Source organism: Phytophthora sojae (genome assembly GCF_000149755.1).
Source record: "Phytophthora sojae unplaced genomic scaffold PHYSOscaffold_3, whole genome shotgun sequence".
In the NCBI taxonomy this organism is placed as follows: domain Eukaryota; phylum Oomycota; class Peronosporomycetes; order Peronosporales; family Peronosporaceae; genus Phytophthora; species Phytophthora sojae.
Genome location: NW_009258117.1, coordinates 9,761,374 through 9,776,678, shown reverse-complemented (window position 1 = coordinate 9,776,678; position 15,305 = coordinate 9,761,374). Strand labels below are relative to the sequence as shown.

The window sequence follows — 15,305 nt, the reverse complement described above, 5'->3', positions numbered from 1 at the left end:
GATTTCGGCGGGGACGTTTTCTTCTTCGCTCTCTTCGTCGTGGCCTTGCGCGTTAAACCAAGCTCGAATTTCAGAGCACGGCATATCGTAGCAGTAGAAAATTTCTACTAGCAATGTTTGGATGTGCAGGAAACGCTGACTTTAAAGCTGCTTGCAGCTCCTCGATATAAAAACAGGGATGTTCTTCAATATTGTAGATGTAGTTCAGTACGATAGATCGCCAACGCATGTCAATCATCGACTAGAAAGCAATCAGACAAAGCGAGTGAGTTAGAATTAGAATGTCAGGGCCGTAGTATTGTCGGATTTACTCCAGCCATTCAACGAAAGTGAGCATAACTCAACGTTAACTCGTTGTCTTAGCTGCTATTCTATCTTAAATCGACGAGTTAGCCTCCTAACTCAATGATGGGTTAATCACCGTGATTTGCTAAAACAACGAATTACGTCGTTGTTTAGACAGAAAGCATGCAAGGCACAATAATACATGTAGTTATATTACGAATAATTGCAAATTATCACAAACTCGTAAACATTGCTTCATGGGCCATGAATCATGGCGCGGCTTAGCTTGTTCACGTAATGCTGATGGGGCAGTACTGTAATACGTTGGAGCTGTTCTACTGTTGTCTTTTTATCCATGACGAACGCGATTGACGGCCTCTCCGGTAAGTTTCAGCTGATAGTCCACCAGAATGCCAGATCGCACGGAGTTCGTCGTCGAAACAAGAACGCCCAACAGGTCTGCGACGTCTTCCAACCTCATACCTCGGTTATTCCATGCCTGAAACAGGTGATGCTGCAGGGTCTTCGCGACCTTCTTCGCCTTCGAGGTGTTCATGAGTTTTTGGCAAAGCACCGCTATATCTGCTTCCGAGTGTGTCTCCCGCAACTTCGCGTAAATGAAGTCATCCGGATACCAGAAGTTTGTCTTCTTCGCTTTTCGGTACTTGGCGATAGCTGTGAACCACTTTGAGGCGGCGGAGCTGTTGTCGCCAGGCCTTCCAGTCGCAATGTCTAGCTTCTAGAAAAGTTCGTCGAGCTCTTTTGCAGACCAGCCCCATCTCCTCTCATCGTCTTTCGAGTCGTAGGACCACAGCAGCCGCTCCGACGCAGCTTGGTTCTGATCGGCTGTGCGGAGGTTCCGGTTTGCGTCGGTGACTTGGTCGGCTTGTCGGCGGGCTACGGCAGCATTGATCTCCCAGAGAAGGAAAATGACAGCCAGCAACACAATGCGTTGGGCAAACATAGCTGCTGCCCTGGGAGATTCTTGAAACAGCTATTGGGAGCTTCGCAAAATGAGAAGTGAGAGCAAGACGGCGGGGCACTCTACAAGCTCGTACAGTACCAGCCAGTCAAAAGTGCGCGATACGGTGCACGACGTGTATCCTGGGATGAACGAAACCTGGCTAACTGTAAAGTAATGACCGCATCACACCTTCTACGAGCCCGAGCCCGTCAACTTCAAAAGTGGGCTCCCCCTAATACGAGAGCCAAAAGTCGCACAAAATGGTCTCCCTCATGGTAAGTACGAGATCAAGGAGCCCTGGTTCGTCCCCAGATTTAGCTTCAATCTATGACGGGCTCTTCATAGTAATATCTGATTGGTCAATTTTATCTAGACTTAAGGCGAGCAACTTCGCGTGATCGATGCGCCACGCTAGAAGATCGAGCTCAAAGATCACCACACTAGAAGATCTCGCGCCGCTCATATGTGTACAGCCGCTCCGAGGTCACCCCAGCGTCGTCGATCGTCCTTCCTTCCCCTCAAGGAGAAGCCCTCTTTCCTACGCCTTTTCAGGTTAGAACCTGGAGATACTTCAATGACGGCCAATCATCAGCGAGATAGTTAACACAGGTGAGGGGGGAGCCCTTAACGAGGGCTCACAGTTCTGGAGGGCTCCTTTCACTTAACCTATTGAACTCAAGAGCCCAGGAGCCCGAGCTCGCGACTTTTTGGGTTCACCCAAGAGCCCAGGAGCCCGGCTCTCGTAGAACGTAATGACCCTCCGGGTCTGTTGCTGAGATCATCAAGGCGCTGACCGCCTCGGCCTCTGCATCGGGTTCTGGTTCCGTCTCATTTGCTGAAGCCTTCAAGATGCTGTCGCCTGGATCGTCACGGCCGTCCTTCGGCTCTGCAAGGACATTGCGGTCGTCCCGTGAGTCTTCGGTGGCAGACGTCTCCGTCTCAGTGTCGTCGAGTGCATCTTCGAATTCTTCGGCTACCGTCACCGTTGGCTCCGGCGCATCATACGAGCTTGCAACGCCCCTCACTGCTAAGAGCTCCGTCGTGCCGGTGTACCGCAACTGGGTGGGACCTCGCTCCGTCCAAGGCGACAGCGCATGCTGGCGTGAGGCGCACGTTATGAAGAAATGCCCCTCGAACTACGACCGCAACGAGAAGACCAACACGTGCTGGGCCGAATGCCCCATTGAGTTCCCAGTGGAGTGCGGCATGGAGTGCATCCGCCAGAACGACGACTGCGGACGCGAGGTACTCTACAAGGTCGGCTCCGTGTTCAACGTCGGCATCAACGGCGTCATGGACAACTGGTTCGGCAAGTTCTCGGAAATGGCCAAGGGCGTGCGGACCGCCGTCATGTGCTCCTGCATGATTGTGGGTGAGCTCCGGGCACTTAACCGCTACATCCGCTCCATTAAAGCTGCGGACCCCGAGGCGTCTCAAGACAAGATCATGGCGCAGCTCTATCAGTCGAACGCTGTGGTGGTTGAACTGCCTATTACGATCAAGCTGTGTATGGGCGGAAAAACAACCCGCCAATGGTGGCCATCGACAAGAGTTCGGTCATTGCACCGTGCCGACAGCGTTCGTGGTGCCATCATCTCCTCCATGGCCATAAAAAGCGTGGGGAATGTCTCTCGGAATAAGTGTTAGTGACATTCGATTAGGTAAATCTTACGTGGACCAAGTGATCGAGACAAGGATGAGCTTGATGCTGTCGGTTTTGTGTGGAACTGCAACGCTGAAGCGTGGAACGAGACTGTGATCCCAGCGCTGGAAACGTATGCCAGCGTTTTCGGGAACGGCAAAGTCAAGCAGCGATTTTGTTCCGTCCGAAGACCCTTGGCCAAAGCAAATGTGGGGAAAGCGGCTAGGTTGGACAGTTTACCATATGCGATACCCGAGGATATTTTTTTCCACACTACGGGCGAGACATTGAAAAGCTGGATCGACTCGGATTAAATCTGAAGCTCTTGCCCCAAGCGTGGAAACGGCACGTTGTGCCATTGCTAGCCACCTACGCGGAGCTGTATGGAGAGGGTGAAGTTCCGCTAGACTTCGTGATCCCGTCGGAGGCTCCGTGGGAGAAAGAGATGTGGGGTGTTCGTCTGGGGCTCGTCGTAGCTTTCAATTCCTCTTCAAGCAGCGCAAGTGATGATAGACGCCACTTCCTCAGGAATGCCGGGCTAATAGAACTCAAGAAGGCCAGCTTGCTTTCATGTTTTGCATTAGATTCACTCCCTATTTTTATTTTCCTTATCAAGGTGTCTTAGAAGTCCTAAAAGATAAGCAACTGCTTTGCTACGAAGTAAATTAAATTAATAGCTTTAATTAAAAAGCCAGCATTCAACGTTGTTATCGATCGAATCGACGATTCCTGCATATCGTGTACTTAAGTATGTATTAATACCTACCGTACAGTAAAGTAACACCGTAATTCAACAAGTAAAGCAACACAGTAATTCAACAAAACGAAAATATATTGCTGTGGAGAGCCGATTAACGTTAAGAAGAATGTGTCGCTCTTGCTGACTGCAGGGGCATCGTACTGATCAGGTGCTGCACTCACCAGCCGCATAAGTGCTTTCGCGAGTCTCCGTCAGCTCGAGGATGCGTCGCAAATTGATCGACACGACACACTCGGATCCCAGACGCTAGTCAGGGCTTACTTAAGTAATCTGTGATTACTCGTCGACTGGAGGTGTTGTGCTGTGCGATCGTGTCTGACCTAAGATGAGCTACAAAAGCCACGGTTGCATGCAATATTTTCCATTTGGCGCGCACGAATGCGGGCTTTTACTTCAGTCTTGACCGACCCCAACTCACTTCAGAAGTCCGAGCAGCGGCCCTTGCGCTCCCAGTCGCCGAAGCGCGTGGGCTCTTTGAGCTTGCCGCCACGCGTGGGTCCGCCGTACTCCGCGCCCGAGGGTCCAATCGCCACCATGTCAACGTCGTCATCGTCGTCCAGGTCGTCCAGGTCGTCCAAGTCGTCCAGACCATCGCTCACAGCCGCCGGAGTGTTGGTGATGTGCGGCTTGCCACTCGGGTGCAGCTTCACAAAATCCGCGTCGTCCGGGCCGCTGGAGAAGAAGCGCAGCTGCGTCGAGCGTCCCGCCGCCTTGTAGAAGGCAGGCGTCTGCGCCTTCGTCGCGACCTGCGAGCGCCTCGAGCTGAGCAACAACACTCGTCGGACCCCGCGCTGCGCCATTGTCGTCTGCGGCTCAATTTCAATTATGCCGTGACGTGGTTCAAGGACTTCATGTATGCTTTGTGGAAGGTAATCGATGTAATACACCAGTTAGTGTACAGCACACAGTATCTTGAAGGGGTGCGATGCAGTTGCGCACTCGCGAACATGGAGCTGGGGCTGGGCAGCGGAGGCTCGTCGCTGGGCGCTCTGCGGGCGTTCGCGGCGTCGTGCTGCCCGCAGAACGAGCGCAAGACTGGCGGCGGATGCTGCGCCGACGCGTTGGTGCTCGCCACGGCGCCGCCGCCTGTTAACGAGGAGTTCGCGCACGAAGTGGCGGCCGCGTTCGTGTTCGCCGACGAGATGAAGACGGTGCGGCAGCTGCAGAGCAAGTGCAAGGAAGGGAAGGCGCTGGTGAACGCCATCTACAGCTCCAGGAGCTGCGCCAGAGCCTTCCCGCCCGGCGTCGTGGCGGACGAGGCCGACCCGAACAAAATGAAGCAGTACCACCACGCCATCTTTGCTGGTAGGGAGCGTGGCTGCTATGGCCAATGGAGGTGGAGGGTGAAGGGTGTTAATGCATTATTGTGTGTGATAATGATGCAGTGCTGCAGCCGCAGGTGGAGAAGATCAAGCAGCTGAGCGAGTACTGCTCGCAGGCGGTGGTGCTGCTGAGCGACAACATCCAGCGCACGACGGTGCACGAGAACATGACGCGCGTGATTCCGGACGTCATGATGGACGCGCTGGTGGACATTATGGACGTGATCCTGCAGCTCAACCACTTGCAAGACACCAAGAGCAGTCTCAGAAATGACTTCACTGTCTTCAAGCGGTGCGGCAAAGCGGAAATGCTTGTGGAACGATGTGCTGTGAACGTTGTGGCTAACGGGGAGATGAATTGTGTGGCTGTGTATGTGCAGGGTGTTTGTGCATGTAAAGGATGATCTTCCGGACGCTGACGTCGTCGAAAGGGATATCGCGCGTTTGCAGGAGTTTATGGGGAGCTCTTATCAAGCGAAAGGTGCTATGTGGGACTCTCTGCGGCACAACTTGACCAACGTGAAGCGGTAGGTAATACTGCTTGCGCATCTTTCTTGGCTAAAACTGACCAACTCTATGACTTCCATACACTTATGGACGACTAGGTATGAACAGGTCACGTATTTATTACTAAGGCATTGTGTCAACCATATCGAGAATGACACGTGCACAACGCCGAGCTCCAAGTTCAAGTACATCCGAGCGTTGTCGTATCTCATGGCAGTTTTAGAGGGATCGGATGTATGGAAGAAGACGAACACGCTGCCTGGGGCCGACAAAAAGGTTATCGAGGCGGTACGCTAAGCTTCAAGTAGGCTATTATTTGATAACTAAGCGTTTGTTTTCCTGGCAGCGAGGTGATCAACTTACCCGCATTTTTTTGGCCTTATTATCATCTCAGGCTGTCAAGCTCATTGCTCGATTTCCTGTCATCCCGATGCTCCATGAAACCAGCATTAAGCCGGTAAACGCGTTGCAGTCGCAAGGAAGCTACAGACTGGAGTCGAGTAACGGGGCGTCGTCGTCCAAGAATCGAGATGCTCTGTTTGATATTGTTGCTGCATCTCGCGATTGCAAGGCAGCTTGTGAGGCATTTCTTCCACGATTGATGCACACATTGAATTCGGTCGGCTTACCTTAACTGGCTTTGCTGTGTTTTTGCCGAGTAATCACTAACAAATTATTTCTGCTTGACGTGTGCGTTTTACCTTAGGCTACAGACCTTGAACCGACCCAAGAGCAGAACAATGCGTTGTATGAAGTGCTGGTAGATGGAATAGCAAATCTTTGCAAGTGGAAGAGCAATTTCCTACTGTTTATGGCCTCGAAGTACCAGGTAAAGGTCAAGTATTTTACTAGGTGAGATTATTGCCAGGAGATCTTGATACAAACGTTGCGGATGCATGCAACAGAATCCAAAAACGAGCGAAAACCTACGCGAGGCAGGGGTGCCTGTGGATAGCCCCTTTCTGGAATACGAACGCGTTATAAAGCACAACTACTCCGACGAGGAGTGGCAGGCGATGGCGGAAATCGTTTATGCCGTGAAATCTGTGGTTCAGATTTTGCGGGAGTTCCATTCGAAGCTCGCGAAATGTGTTCGCCGCAACGTTTATCTTCAGGTACAAGTATTTGTCCAGCACACGCTTCTCCCGATACTTCATCGGGCCGACAAGCGTAAGCTGGCGTGCACAAAGTTAATCCACGATATTCGTGCAATGGTAAGCAAACACAACACATCGAGTTAAGAGACCTGTACATCTACTAACTATCTCGGTTATTGTGACGACGATGCGCTATTAGTGTGGCGACTGGATCGATAGCGAGCTACTAGCCACAGATTTCAAGAAAAAACACAAAGAGCGAAAGTTCTCCCAGATTCCTGATCGAACGGCGAGCCCCTCCCTTTGCCAGATTCAAATGCTACGAACAGCCATCGATTCCATGTATGCAAGACGCTCGATGGGTGACCTGAATGCCAAGTCCTCTACACTCTTTTCATTCAAGAAGGATCTTGATAGGTAATGTCTCGGCGTTCGATAGCGATACATGTACGCTAACCACAACCAAACTAATGCTCTAACATCCACGCTGCTTCATTTGAATTGTGACCAGCTCAGACGCGGAGTCACTGCAAGAATTTTACCATAAATCAGGAGCTTTCCCAATTCTGTTGGACCTAAGCACTACGCTGAGTGAATTGGCAGATTTCTCCAGTCTTTGGTTTCGTGAGCAATATCTGGAGCTTGCCAAGTCTGTGCAAATCCCCGCAAAAATTTCCCTTCCGTGGTTGCTCATTGAACACACGTTGGATGGTGCAGCTACGCGTGTCGAGCCTGTACTCGCGGTATTAGACGCTTACAACGATGCCGGGAGGTGCTCTCTTCACGAGCTTCACCAGCAGCATCTTTACGATGAAGCAGAGGCTGAAGGCGAGCTTTGTTTCGATCACTTCGTGTTTTTACTGGCGGAACGAGTTTATCTCCATTACAAGTCGTTGGCGGCAAAAGATGCGTGTCGAGAATGGTGTGGCCATGAAAGCACACAGGTTCGCAATTTACCTACTAAAGGTGCCGCTGCCGCCAAGCGAAACCCAACTCTGTTCTCCCTCAACAACGCACTTGATACCGAAGAAGAAGGCTCCAAGTACGAATCGATTCTTACACAGAGCCACGTGAACGTTTTTGGTCGAAATTACGATCTCACATTTCAACTTGGACAGCGCGTCGATGCCTTATTACGGAAAGACTTGGAGGGCTGGTTCACAAAGTTTGAAGCTAGCGATGCCACCTGCTACGTCGCCATGCTCGACATCCTCAAGGTTCTCAAAAAGACACATTCATCACTATCAATACTCGGGCTTGACGATTTTGACGACGTATTCGAAGAGACAAACGATGAAAGCCTGGAGTGTCTTTTGGGGAGTTCACTTTCTGTAGACGTCCCTCTCCTGTCTCGAGTACACGAGCAGATTTCTCAAACGATCCGCACGGATTTGTGCCAGCATTTCAGTCTCAAGTTCGACAACAGGCGGTTCACTCGTATGCCGCTACACGAAGCGTTGATGCTGACGGTTGGAGATCAATTCGCGCACGAAGAGTGCTTACGAAAAGCCAAGAAACACCGGTTATCCAGGGGGAGCATATTCCGGACGAAAATTGGCAATTCAACCGCAGTCAAAGCTGCAAAATACGGAGCTCTCGAGAAGACAATCACGGGCACACATCGTGCTTGCTTCGGGTGAGTACGCCGAGCATTGATGCAGATAATGACTCTTTACTCATTTTTGTGTTATCATTATCTGACTGTAGTGAGCCCCACGTGCAAGCACTCTGCAAGTTACTTCCCAAGCGACAACTTCTTGCGGTTGCAAACGATTGCATCGAATTCGCGGTGACGAAGGTTTGTGTTAGTCCACCAGTTATCGTTACTTTTGTGGGTCTAAACTACTCGAATATTTGCTAGATCGAGGACGTGCTGACGCTATGCATTCCAGCGTTGGGGTCGACTATTCCACCATTTCGCCTGCCCCGCTTCATGTATCGGACAGAAGGTTGTCTTGCAATTGTTGTGTTGCAGCGTAGTGGTGATGTTGTATTGATAAACCCGTGTCACTATTCTGCTAGGATGCTACGGGTACTTTGAGGGCAAGTTCAAGCACCTTTTAGACTCGGACGAGCTCGAGGCGCAAATATTCCATTGCTTCCGTGAAATCGGCAACGCGTTGATGTTTCTGCTAGCGCTTGGGACCGTCCTCGTACGTAAGCTCGTAATTCTACGCGTTCCAAGATTGTGCCTAACGTGAAGCTTGGGCTATGTTTCAGAATGTGAACGCAGCTCAGTCGAATGCAACAGAGCAGTCTGCTAATTCCACCGATCGACTTCCGAGTCTGTTCCAGTGTGCCCTCGAGCGTATCGACTCCATGCTGAAGAGGTCTGAGATCGCGCTCGAGTGGGAGGCAGTGCCAGATTCGCAGCCGGAAAAGATGCCGAATGCTTCTAGCTTCTACCACGTGTGGTGTGCGCTGGAGTTTCTCAGCTGCAATCGTCCCCGTGAAGGTGGTGACTACTCATTGGACCAAGGAGAATCCTTGTCGCTGCGAGAGATGTTCGGGGATGGCGTGCAGCTTGCAGGCTGTAGCCTCGTGCATCTACTTGGACAGCGCACACTTTACGATCTCTGGAACGTCAGTCAGCACGTCATTAACGTCCGCCACCACGAAGAAGTCAAGGCGGCGAGCGAGGCACAAGTAGCGCTTGTCTCTAACAGCAAAAAGAGTCGGCAGAAGGGTGAGCCATCCAATGCACAAACTACCGTGGGGACTCTCGATCGGGAAATGGAGGACAGGGCTGCTCGCTTCGTCGTGAATGCCCGCGAAATGCGCGCGACGTCCAAGCAGATATTCCACACGCTCGAGCTGGCGTGGCCATCGGGTCCTCGACCAGCGGCAACCTTCACACCGCCACCATTCAGCCCTCCCGTAAATACCCCGTCATCTCCGCTGGGAGCACAGTACCATCGGTAAGGACACAATAGACAGCCCAGCTACTACTCATCAATACAACTCGCCCCCTTCATTTCCTTCAGCTCTGCCTTCGTCATCTCCCATACAGTTTGCTTACGACAGCCAGTATGCCGCGAGAGTGGCCACCATGAGCACACTGCCGATCAGGTACACTGTCGTGGACCAGTCCTCTATCGCCCCGCCGTTCTCCGAGGCCTTCGCACTACCTGAAGTTGTGGCGCCCTCCCCTGCAGGAGAAAGCTGGTGCAGCAGCTCCTGGTCCTTCTCCCTCTCCTCCTGCAGCGCCACCAGGTCGGGGAACAGTCTCCGGAACGTGGCATTGGTACAGTTGGTCTCCAGCGACGCTGCCGCGTACTTCCGCTTCTGGGCGTCCGTCGTGCTGATACTACCCAACGTCGCCTGGTTCTCCAGCTACACCGAATACAATAGCAATAATTAGAGTATGATGCTGCAACGGTGGGCAATGGTAGTAGGCCCTACCATGAAGGAGTAGAGGCCCGTGAGGATGGAGCTGACGGACCACATGGGGTTCCACGTCTCTGGGTGGAAGTCCGACATGCTGAGACACAGTCGCTGGTTGGTCTTGAAGCGGCCGTTGGGCGTGATCATCATCACGGACGGAGGCTTCATGGGGTACTCGGGCGGGAACTTGAGCTTGCCGTGGTAGAACCCTCCCTCGTAGGGCGTGCCCTTGGTGCCGGTGATGACGTAGTGCCACTCGAGGATGTTGCTCTCCACGGGCACGGCCTGGATGTAGTCCACGGGCTTGCGCTGCATGGCCAGGTACTCCTTGCGCAGCCGCTTGGTGGCCATCACAGACGCCATCTTGGCGTCACTTCGACAACACGTGTTGGATTGTGGTGTATAGTTTGAGCAAGAGTAAATGTAAGGAAATGATTGCTTTGATTGCGGTGAGATGGCTACACTGCGATAAACTACGAGACTGCGAGCAGCTACATGTATACCTGCGCTGGAAGGCTGCAGGTGAGAGAGGCGTTTCGGCGTCCAGTCTAGTCTAGTTCGAGTCTAGTCTAGCCCAGTCTTGGTCGGCAATCGTCATGTCATAGCAAAACTCCAACAAATCGAGCTCTGCCTTGGATGCAGCAACTTGTGCGCTATATGCTTGATTGTACCGAATTTCCCTGATCGTTGGTCCTAGTCGGTACCGGTACCACACAAAGCCAATTGACAATGAAATGAGGACAGCGTTAGCGACAAGAGAATGCAGGATGACCAATCAGCCTACACTGTATTGCATAGTTCCTAGTTACTGACGGATAACTGAGGATGTCTTACGTCCACACAGCTGAGCTCTTAGCCTAAAAATTAAACCTGTCCGCCTGGATCTCGGGCAGCCTCGCTGGCATTACACCTTTTCAACTTCAAAATGGCAAATTGCTAGTTCAAAATGACAAAACGTAAGTTCAAACTGTCACGAATAGAGCTCACAATCTTATATACGAGCACGATTGGCTGATACAGCTCACTGTCAGCCAATAGATATTCGACACTCTGTATTCTCTGAAATTTATTTCAGAGTTTACCGGTGATACACTTTCCGCGCTAATTACATATATCAGAGTTTAGCGACGCCCTCTTTGCTCGAATTGCATATCTGCTGTCCGGGTCACCCACTTCTTAAACTTCATAATTAAAGTTTTTTGTTTAAAAAAAACACAGCCTTCGTAATTTAAAGGGTCTGATTGTCCGAAGATCTTATCGATAAGTATACAAAGTAAACAGCGGATGATAGAATGCAATATGAAAGTCCTGGCGCAGAGCAGGCAGTACTTCTCCGGTCCGGAAAAGAATTAACAGTTAGGTCACCTTCACTTCAATTGGATGGGACGTGAGCATGCAGTCCTTGTCCATGGCCACACTCATGGTAATGACGCGCATGGCATTCATGGACTGCCTGCTATCGATGGCCAAATGCACTTGGCACAAATCCGTTGTACTGTGTCCTTTAGCACAAATTTTCATTTTGTAGCACACTCACGAATTTTCCCTTTATTATTTTTTAGTTTTAAAAATAAAAATAATAAAAAGAAAGGATTATTGCCGTTTGCAGATATTTTGGCCAACGCATGCTTATTATCTCGTTAATAATCTCGGTTTTAATCCAGTCAGCTCTTAATTAAGACCTAGGTCCGATTTATATATATCGCCAGCTTGAGGCTCTGTTTTCCCGACCAAAACGCTTTTCTGCGGCTTGGAAACGCAGAAATGCCATTCTAGACAGGCCAAACCGAGTTTCTGGGCCTAAAAGCGGCCTCCACCAAAGCACAAAGCTAAAGCAGCCCTCGCCTATCTCGTGTCCACTCATATTAAGAGACAGGCGTAGTCTATTTTAGAGGTCTATTTTAGAGGACAAAGCATTTGCAAGTGGCAATAGCATCTTTTCTTTTCTTTTTATTTTAGGATTTTGAGGCCTATTTATGACGTCGGCGCGTCAGCGGTACACTGTACCGAATATTTCCGTGCGAGCCTCCTAAACTGAATGTACCTGCTCAAAACAATGGCTCTGTAATTTTGAACCCATATTAAGAAATAGTCGCCGCACGGGGCTACCAGTCGTCGAATCCGCACCGAATTGCCCTTACCGCAGCCTTTTCACAGTCTTTCTTCTATGCATCCGCACAAATGCACAGCAATCTCCTTGCTAACCCGTGAACACCTCCGTTCCCCCTGTCCGCACGCTCCTCCAAAATGCATAGCCCCTCCCTTTGGATCCGGGACCAGGTGGTTGTCACGCGAATAATCCTGGCCAAGCCCCCCCGCGCACGCCGCATATGGGCCCAACCAACGGCCCGAGAACTCAGAGCCCGAACCCGCGGGTCGTTTCTCTGCGAACCAGAGTATCCTCCGTAAGACCGCGAGCTCAACCAGTGGTCGGGCCCCTCACACTCGAAAAAGGCCCTCGCGCGTGCAAGGCAAGAAGGAGAAGGAGAAGAAGAACCGAAGAAGGAGGAGAAGGATGGAGAAGGTGCAAGTGTACATGGACAAGTGGGCCAAGGACCTGGAGAAGTTCCCCGTGCTGCAGTCGGCGCAGGAGGCCACGGGCGTGGAGAAGCTGTACCTGGTGGCGGGCGGCGCGGCGCTGCTGCTGCTGCTGCTGCTCGTGGGCTTCGGCGCCGGGCTCATCTGCAACCTGGTGGGCTTCGTGTACCCGGCCTACGCGTCGTTCAAGGCCATCGAGACGGACGACAAGAAGGACGACGTGCAGTGGCTCACGTACTGGGTCGTGTACGCGTGCTTCAACATCGTCGAGATCTTCGCCGACTTCCTGCTGTACTGGATCCCCTTCTACTACGCCTTCAAGCTGGGCTTCCTGCTGTGGCTGTTCATGCCCTCGACGCTGGGCGCGTCCTTCCTGTACATGCACTTCCTGGCGCCCTTCCTCAAGTCGCAGGAGTCGCGCATCGACCGCGCCATGAAGGAGGCCGTCAACAGCAGCGGCGCCGTCATCTCGGACATCAGCAACGTGGCCAAGGACATCGGCAAGGACGTCAGCAAGGCCGTCGCCAGCAAGATTGTCGACAACGCCGCCCAGTAAGAGTAGATGCGTCTCGACAGAGGTCCCGATGCGGCGCGCTCGGCCGCCCAGACGCAGTGCAACGCTCTCTCTTCCCCTTCCCATATTCTCTGTGTCGGCGGGGAGGGGGGGCTGCTGCTGTTGCTGCTGTAGCTGCTGTAGCTGTCCGCACCCTCTTAAGTTAGCTGGCTGTGTTTGCTTCGATGAATTTCAAGATCTAGTTGCCTATTGCTTCCTGTCTCCTGCATGTAGAGTGCTGGCTGTACTTGTAGCTGAGCTGCTCGCTCGCAGTGTCCATTGTCCATTGCTGTCGACGTTGAAGCTGACCAGCTGTGAAGTGGCAGACGCTGTCTGTTCCTGCTGACGTGGCAAATTGTACCGGAATGACTGCGCCGTCGCTTGCTCACTTGGGGCGCGTCTCTTTGCCTGTAGCCCGTAGCGCCCATGAGCAGCGCGTCGTACGCGGCGTGGGCCAAGTTCGACGTGGAGGAGGAGCTGGAGCGCGTGGACGAGGCGGAGCAGCGCGAGCAGCAGCACAGGCAGCAGCTGCAGCAGGAGCGCGCCAAGCAGAGCGTCGAGAGCTCGGCCACGCAGGCGGCGCAGCAGTCGGCGGATATCCTGGCGGCTCAGGCGGCCGTGGCGGCGCTCAAGGCCAAGAAACGAGTGCGCAGGGGGCGGGCAGCGCCCGCAGAGGAGAAGAAGAAGGAGGAGAGTGAGGCAGTGGAGGCAGATGAGGACGTGGAGAAGGCGGCCAAGCTGCAGGCTCAGGCGGCGCTCTTCGCGCTCAAGCACGAGCTGCTGCAGCAGATCATGGAGAGCAGACGTCTCGGGGACAAGAAACTGAGTGCAGAGCAGAAGGACTGGGAGGGGGCGCAGAAGGCGTTCGCCAAGACTCTGGACGCGGTGAAGAGGCTGGAGGCTCTGGCCCCGGAGCTGCTCAAGGCTGAGGAAGAGCAGACCAAGCTGCTCGGGAAGGAGCCTGCTGCGGCGTCGAATCAGCAGGAGAAGAGTGCAAATGGCGGAGGATGCGGACACTCGGGCGAGGGCGAGCATTCGTGTGGCAAAGGCTGCAGTCATGAAGGTGCCAAGAAGCCGGAAGTGGTGAAGAAGCCCGAGCCGCTGCCTAAAGCCAACGACCTCGTGGCTATCATTAAGATGTTCTACAAGGACGCTTACATGGGAATCGGGGCCTGCGACCTCGAGAGGGGGCGACTTGCAGCGGCTACTGAGGCGTTCAAAGAGGTGCTGCTACGAGATGAGGTGCAGTTGTCGGCGTGGCTTCGCAGGGGTGAGGCGTTTGAGCGCATGGACGCTCCATTGCTCGCGATGCTGCACTTCAGTCGGATCACCAACCTGGTACGTTGAGCGCTGCAACGATTCGAGATTGACTTTCCTGCTAATGAACTGAACTGTGATCAGGATTCGGACCACGAGAAGGGGAAGGAAGCGCTAGATCGAGTGAAGACGAAGCTACTGAACAGTGGGGACGCTTGCAGCGGTACGATGGCTGAAAGTGCCAACGTATAGTGCTACGAGTCGTAGCCTACGACACTTGAACTGAAGTTGTTTCTTTTGTCTTTTTGTTTGCCTAGCAGACAATAATACGGTTCAGCGCGAAGTATCGAAGTGTACTGACGGACGGACGTTCAAAGAGGTTCTTGAGCGCATCCAATGGGTCTTCGAAGAAGCGAATGTGCTGGCTGTTGAGAGCTTCTTTGACTACTCGACGACGAAATACCAAGTTGTGTTAGGCTGCCTCCAAGTCCTGCGCGCGCGACCAGAGTTCAGCTCTACAAACGAGGAGGCAGTGTCTCCAGTACTTCATGAGGTGAGCCCGGGTCCTTTAGCTAAACTCGTGGTGCGTGTGTGTGCTCGATCTAACACTTAAGGGTACTTCTAGCTCGAGATCTCGTGCCACGTGAATATTGCTAGCGGCTGCCTCGAGATGCAGCGCAACTACACCAAGGCCATTAATCACTGTGACCAAGCGCTTCATCTCGATGGCAATCGTGCAATCATCCACTTCCGCATGGGGCAGATCTACCACGCTCTCCACATTTACGAGAAGGCGTTCGGCTACTATGACGCGGCTAAGGCCCTCGTTCCTCCTGCTGTGACCACTGAGACCGAGGAGCAGCACAAACGGATGATAGCTGCGATTGCCAAGGAGAAGGACAAGTGCAAGTTTGATCGGAACCAGTACGACATGGGATACCTCCGATCTTTGGCAGCCAAGTAAAACAAAAGTTTCAAGATGAGAAAATTAATGCT

The 15,305-nt window shown here is 52.5% G+C and overlaps 7 protein-coding genes across 7 annotated transcripts; 4 read left to right on the top strand and 3 right to left on the bottom strand.

Moving 5' to 3' along the window:
• Positions 1–634: 634 nt before the first annotated feature.
• PHYSODRAFT_330247 (hypothetical protein) lies at positions 635–1,249 on the bottom strand (the record flags this gene model as incomplete). Its single annotated transcript, XM_009526872.1, has 2 exons — positions 635–1,001; positions 1,056–1,249. The coding sequence occupies 2 exons, from the start codon at positions 1,247–1,249 to the stop codon at positions 635–637; spliced, it is 561 nt and encodes a 186-aa protein (XP_009525167.1).
• A 1,026-nt stretch (positions 1,250–2,275) lies between these two features.
• PHYSODRAFT_384283 (hypothetical protein) lies at positions 2,276–2,716 on the top strand (the record flags this gene model as incomplete). Its single annotated transcript, XM_009526871.1, has 1 exon — positions 2,276–2,716. A coding segment is annotated over one exon (441 nt), but the record flags the coding sequence as incomplete, so codon positions are not given.
• Positions 2,717–4,073: 1,357 nt separating this feature from the next.
• PHYSODRAFT_383615 (hypothetical protein) lies at positions 4,074–4,328 on the bottom strand (the record flags this gene model as incomplete). The annotated part of the gene is made up of 1 exon (XM_009526870.1): positions 4,074–4,328. A coding segment is annotated over one exon (255 nt), but the record flags the coding sequence as incomplete, so codon positions are not given.
• A 270-nt stretch (positions 4,329–4,598) lies between these two features.
• PHYSODRAFT_492880 (hypothetical protein) lies at positions 4,599–9,499 on the top strand (the record flags this gene model as incomplete). The annotated part of the gene is made up of 9 exons (XM_009526869.1): positions 4,599–4,956; positions 5,037–5,265; positions 5,354–5,500; positions 5,579–5,768; positions 5,875–6,027; positions 6,801–6,994; positions 7,089–8,213; positions 8,285–8,375; positions 8,798–9,499. 9 exons carry the CDS (start codon positions 4,599–4,601, stop codon positions 9,497–9,499), a joined length of 3,189 nt encoding a protein of 1,062 aa, XP_009525164.1.
• A 93-nt stretch (positions 9,500–9,592) lies between these two features.
• PHYSODRAFT_491377 (hypothetical protein) lies at positions 9,593–10,312 on the bottom strand (the record flags this gene model as incomplete). The annotated part of the gene is made up of 2 exons (XM_009526868.1): positions 9,593–9,910; positions 9,980–10,312. 2 exons carry the CDS (start codon positions 10,310–10,312, stop codon positions 9,593–9,595), a joined length of 651 nt encoding a protein of 216 aa, XP_009525163.1.
• Positions 10,313–12,476: 2,164 nt separating this feature from the next.
• Positions 12,477–13,055, top strand: PHYSODRAFT_492117 (hypothetical protein; the record flags this gene model as incomplete). The annotated part of the gene is made up of 1 exon (XM_009526867.1): positions 12,477–13,055. The coding sequence occupies one exon, from the start codon at positions 12,477–12,479 to the stop codon at positions 13,053–13,055; it is 579 nt and encodes a 192-aa protein (XP_009525162.1).
• Positions 13,056–13,478: 423 nt separating this feature from the next.
• PHYSODRAFT_492713 (hypothetical protein) lies at positions 13,479–15,273 on the top strand (the record flags this gene model as incomplete). Its single annotated transcript, XM_009526866.1, has 4 exons — positions 13,479–14,390; positions 14,454–14,532; positions 14,627–14,862; positions 14,935–15,273. 4 exons carry the CDS (start codon positions 13,479–13,481, stop codon positions 15,271–15,273), a joined length of 1,566 nt encoding a protein of 521 aa, XP_009525161.1.
• Positions 15,274–15,305: the final 32 nt, after the last annotated feature.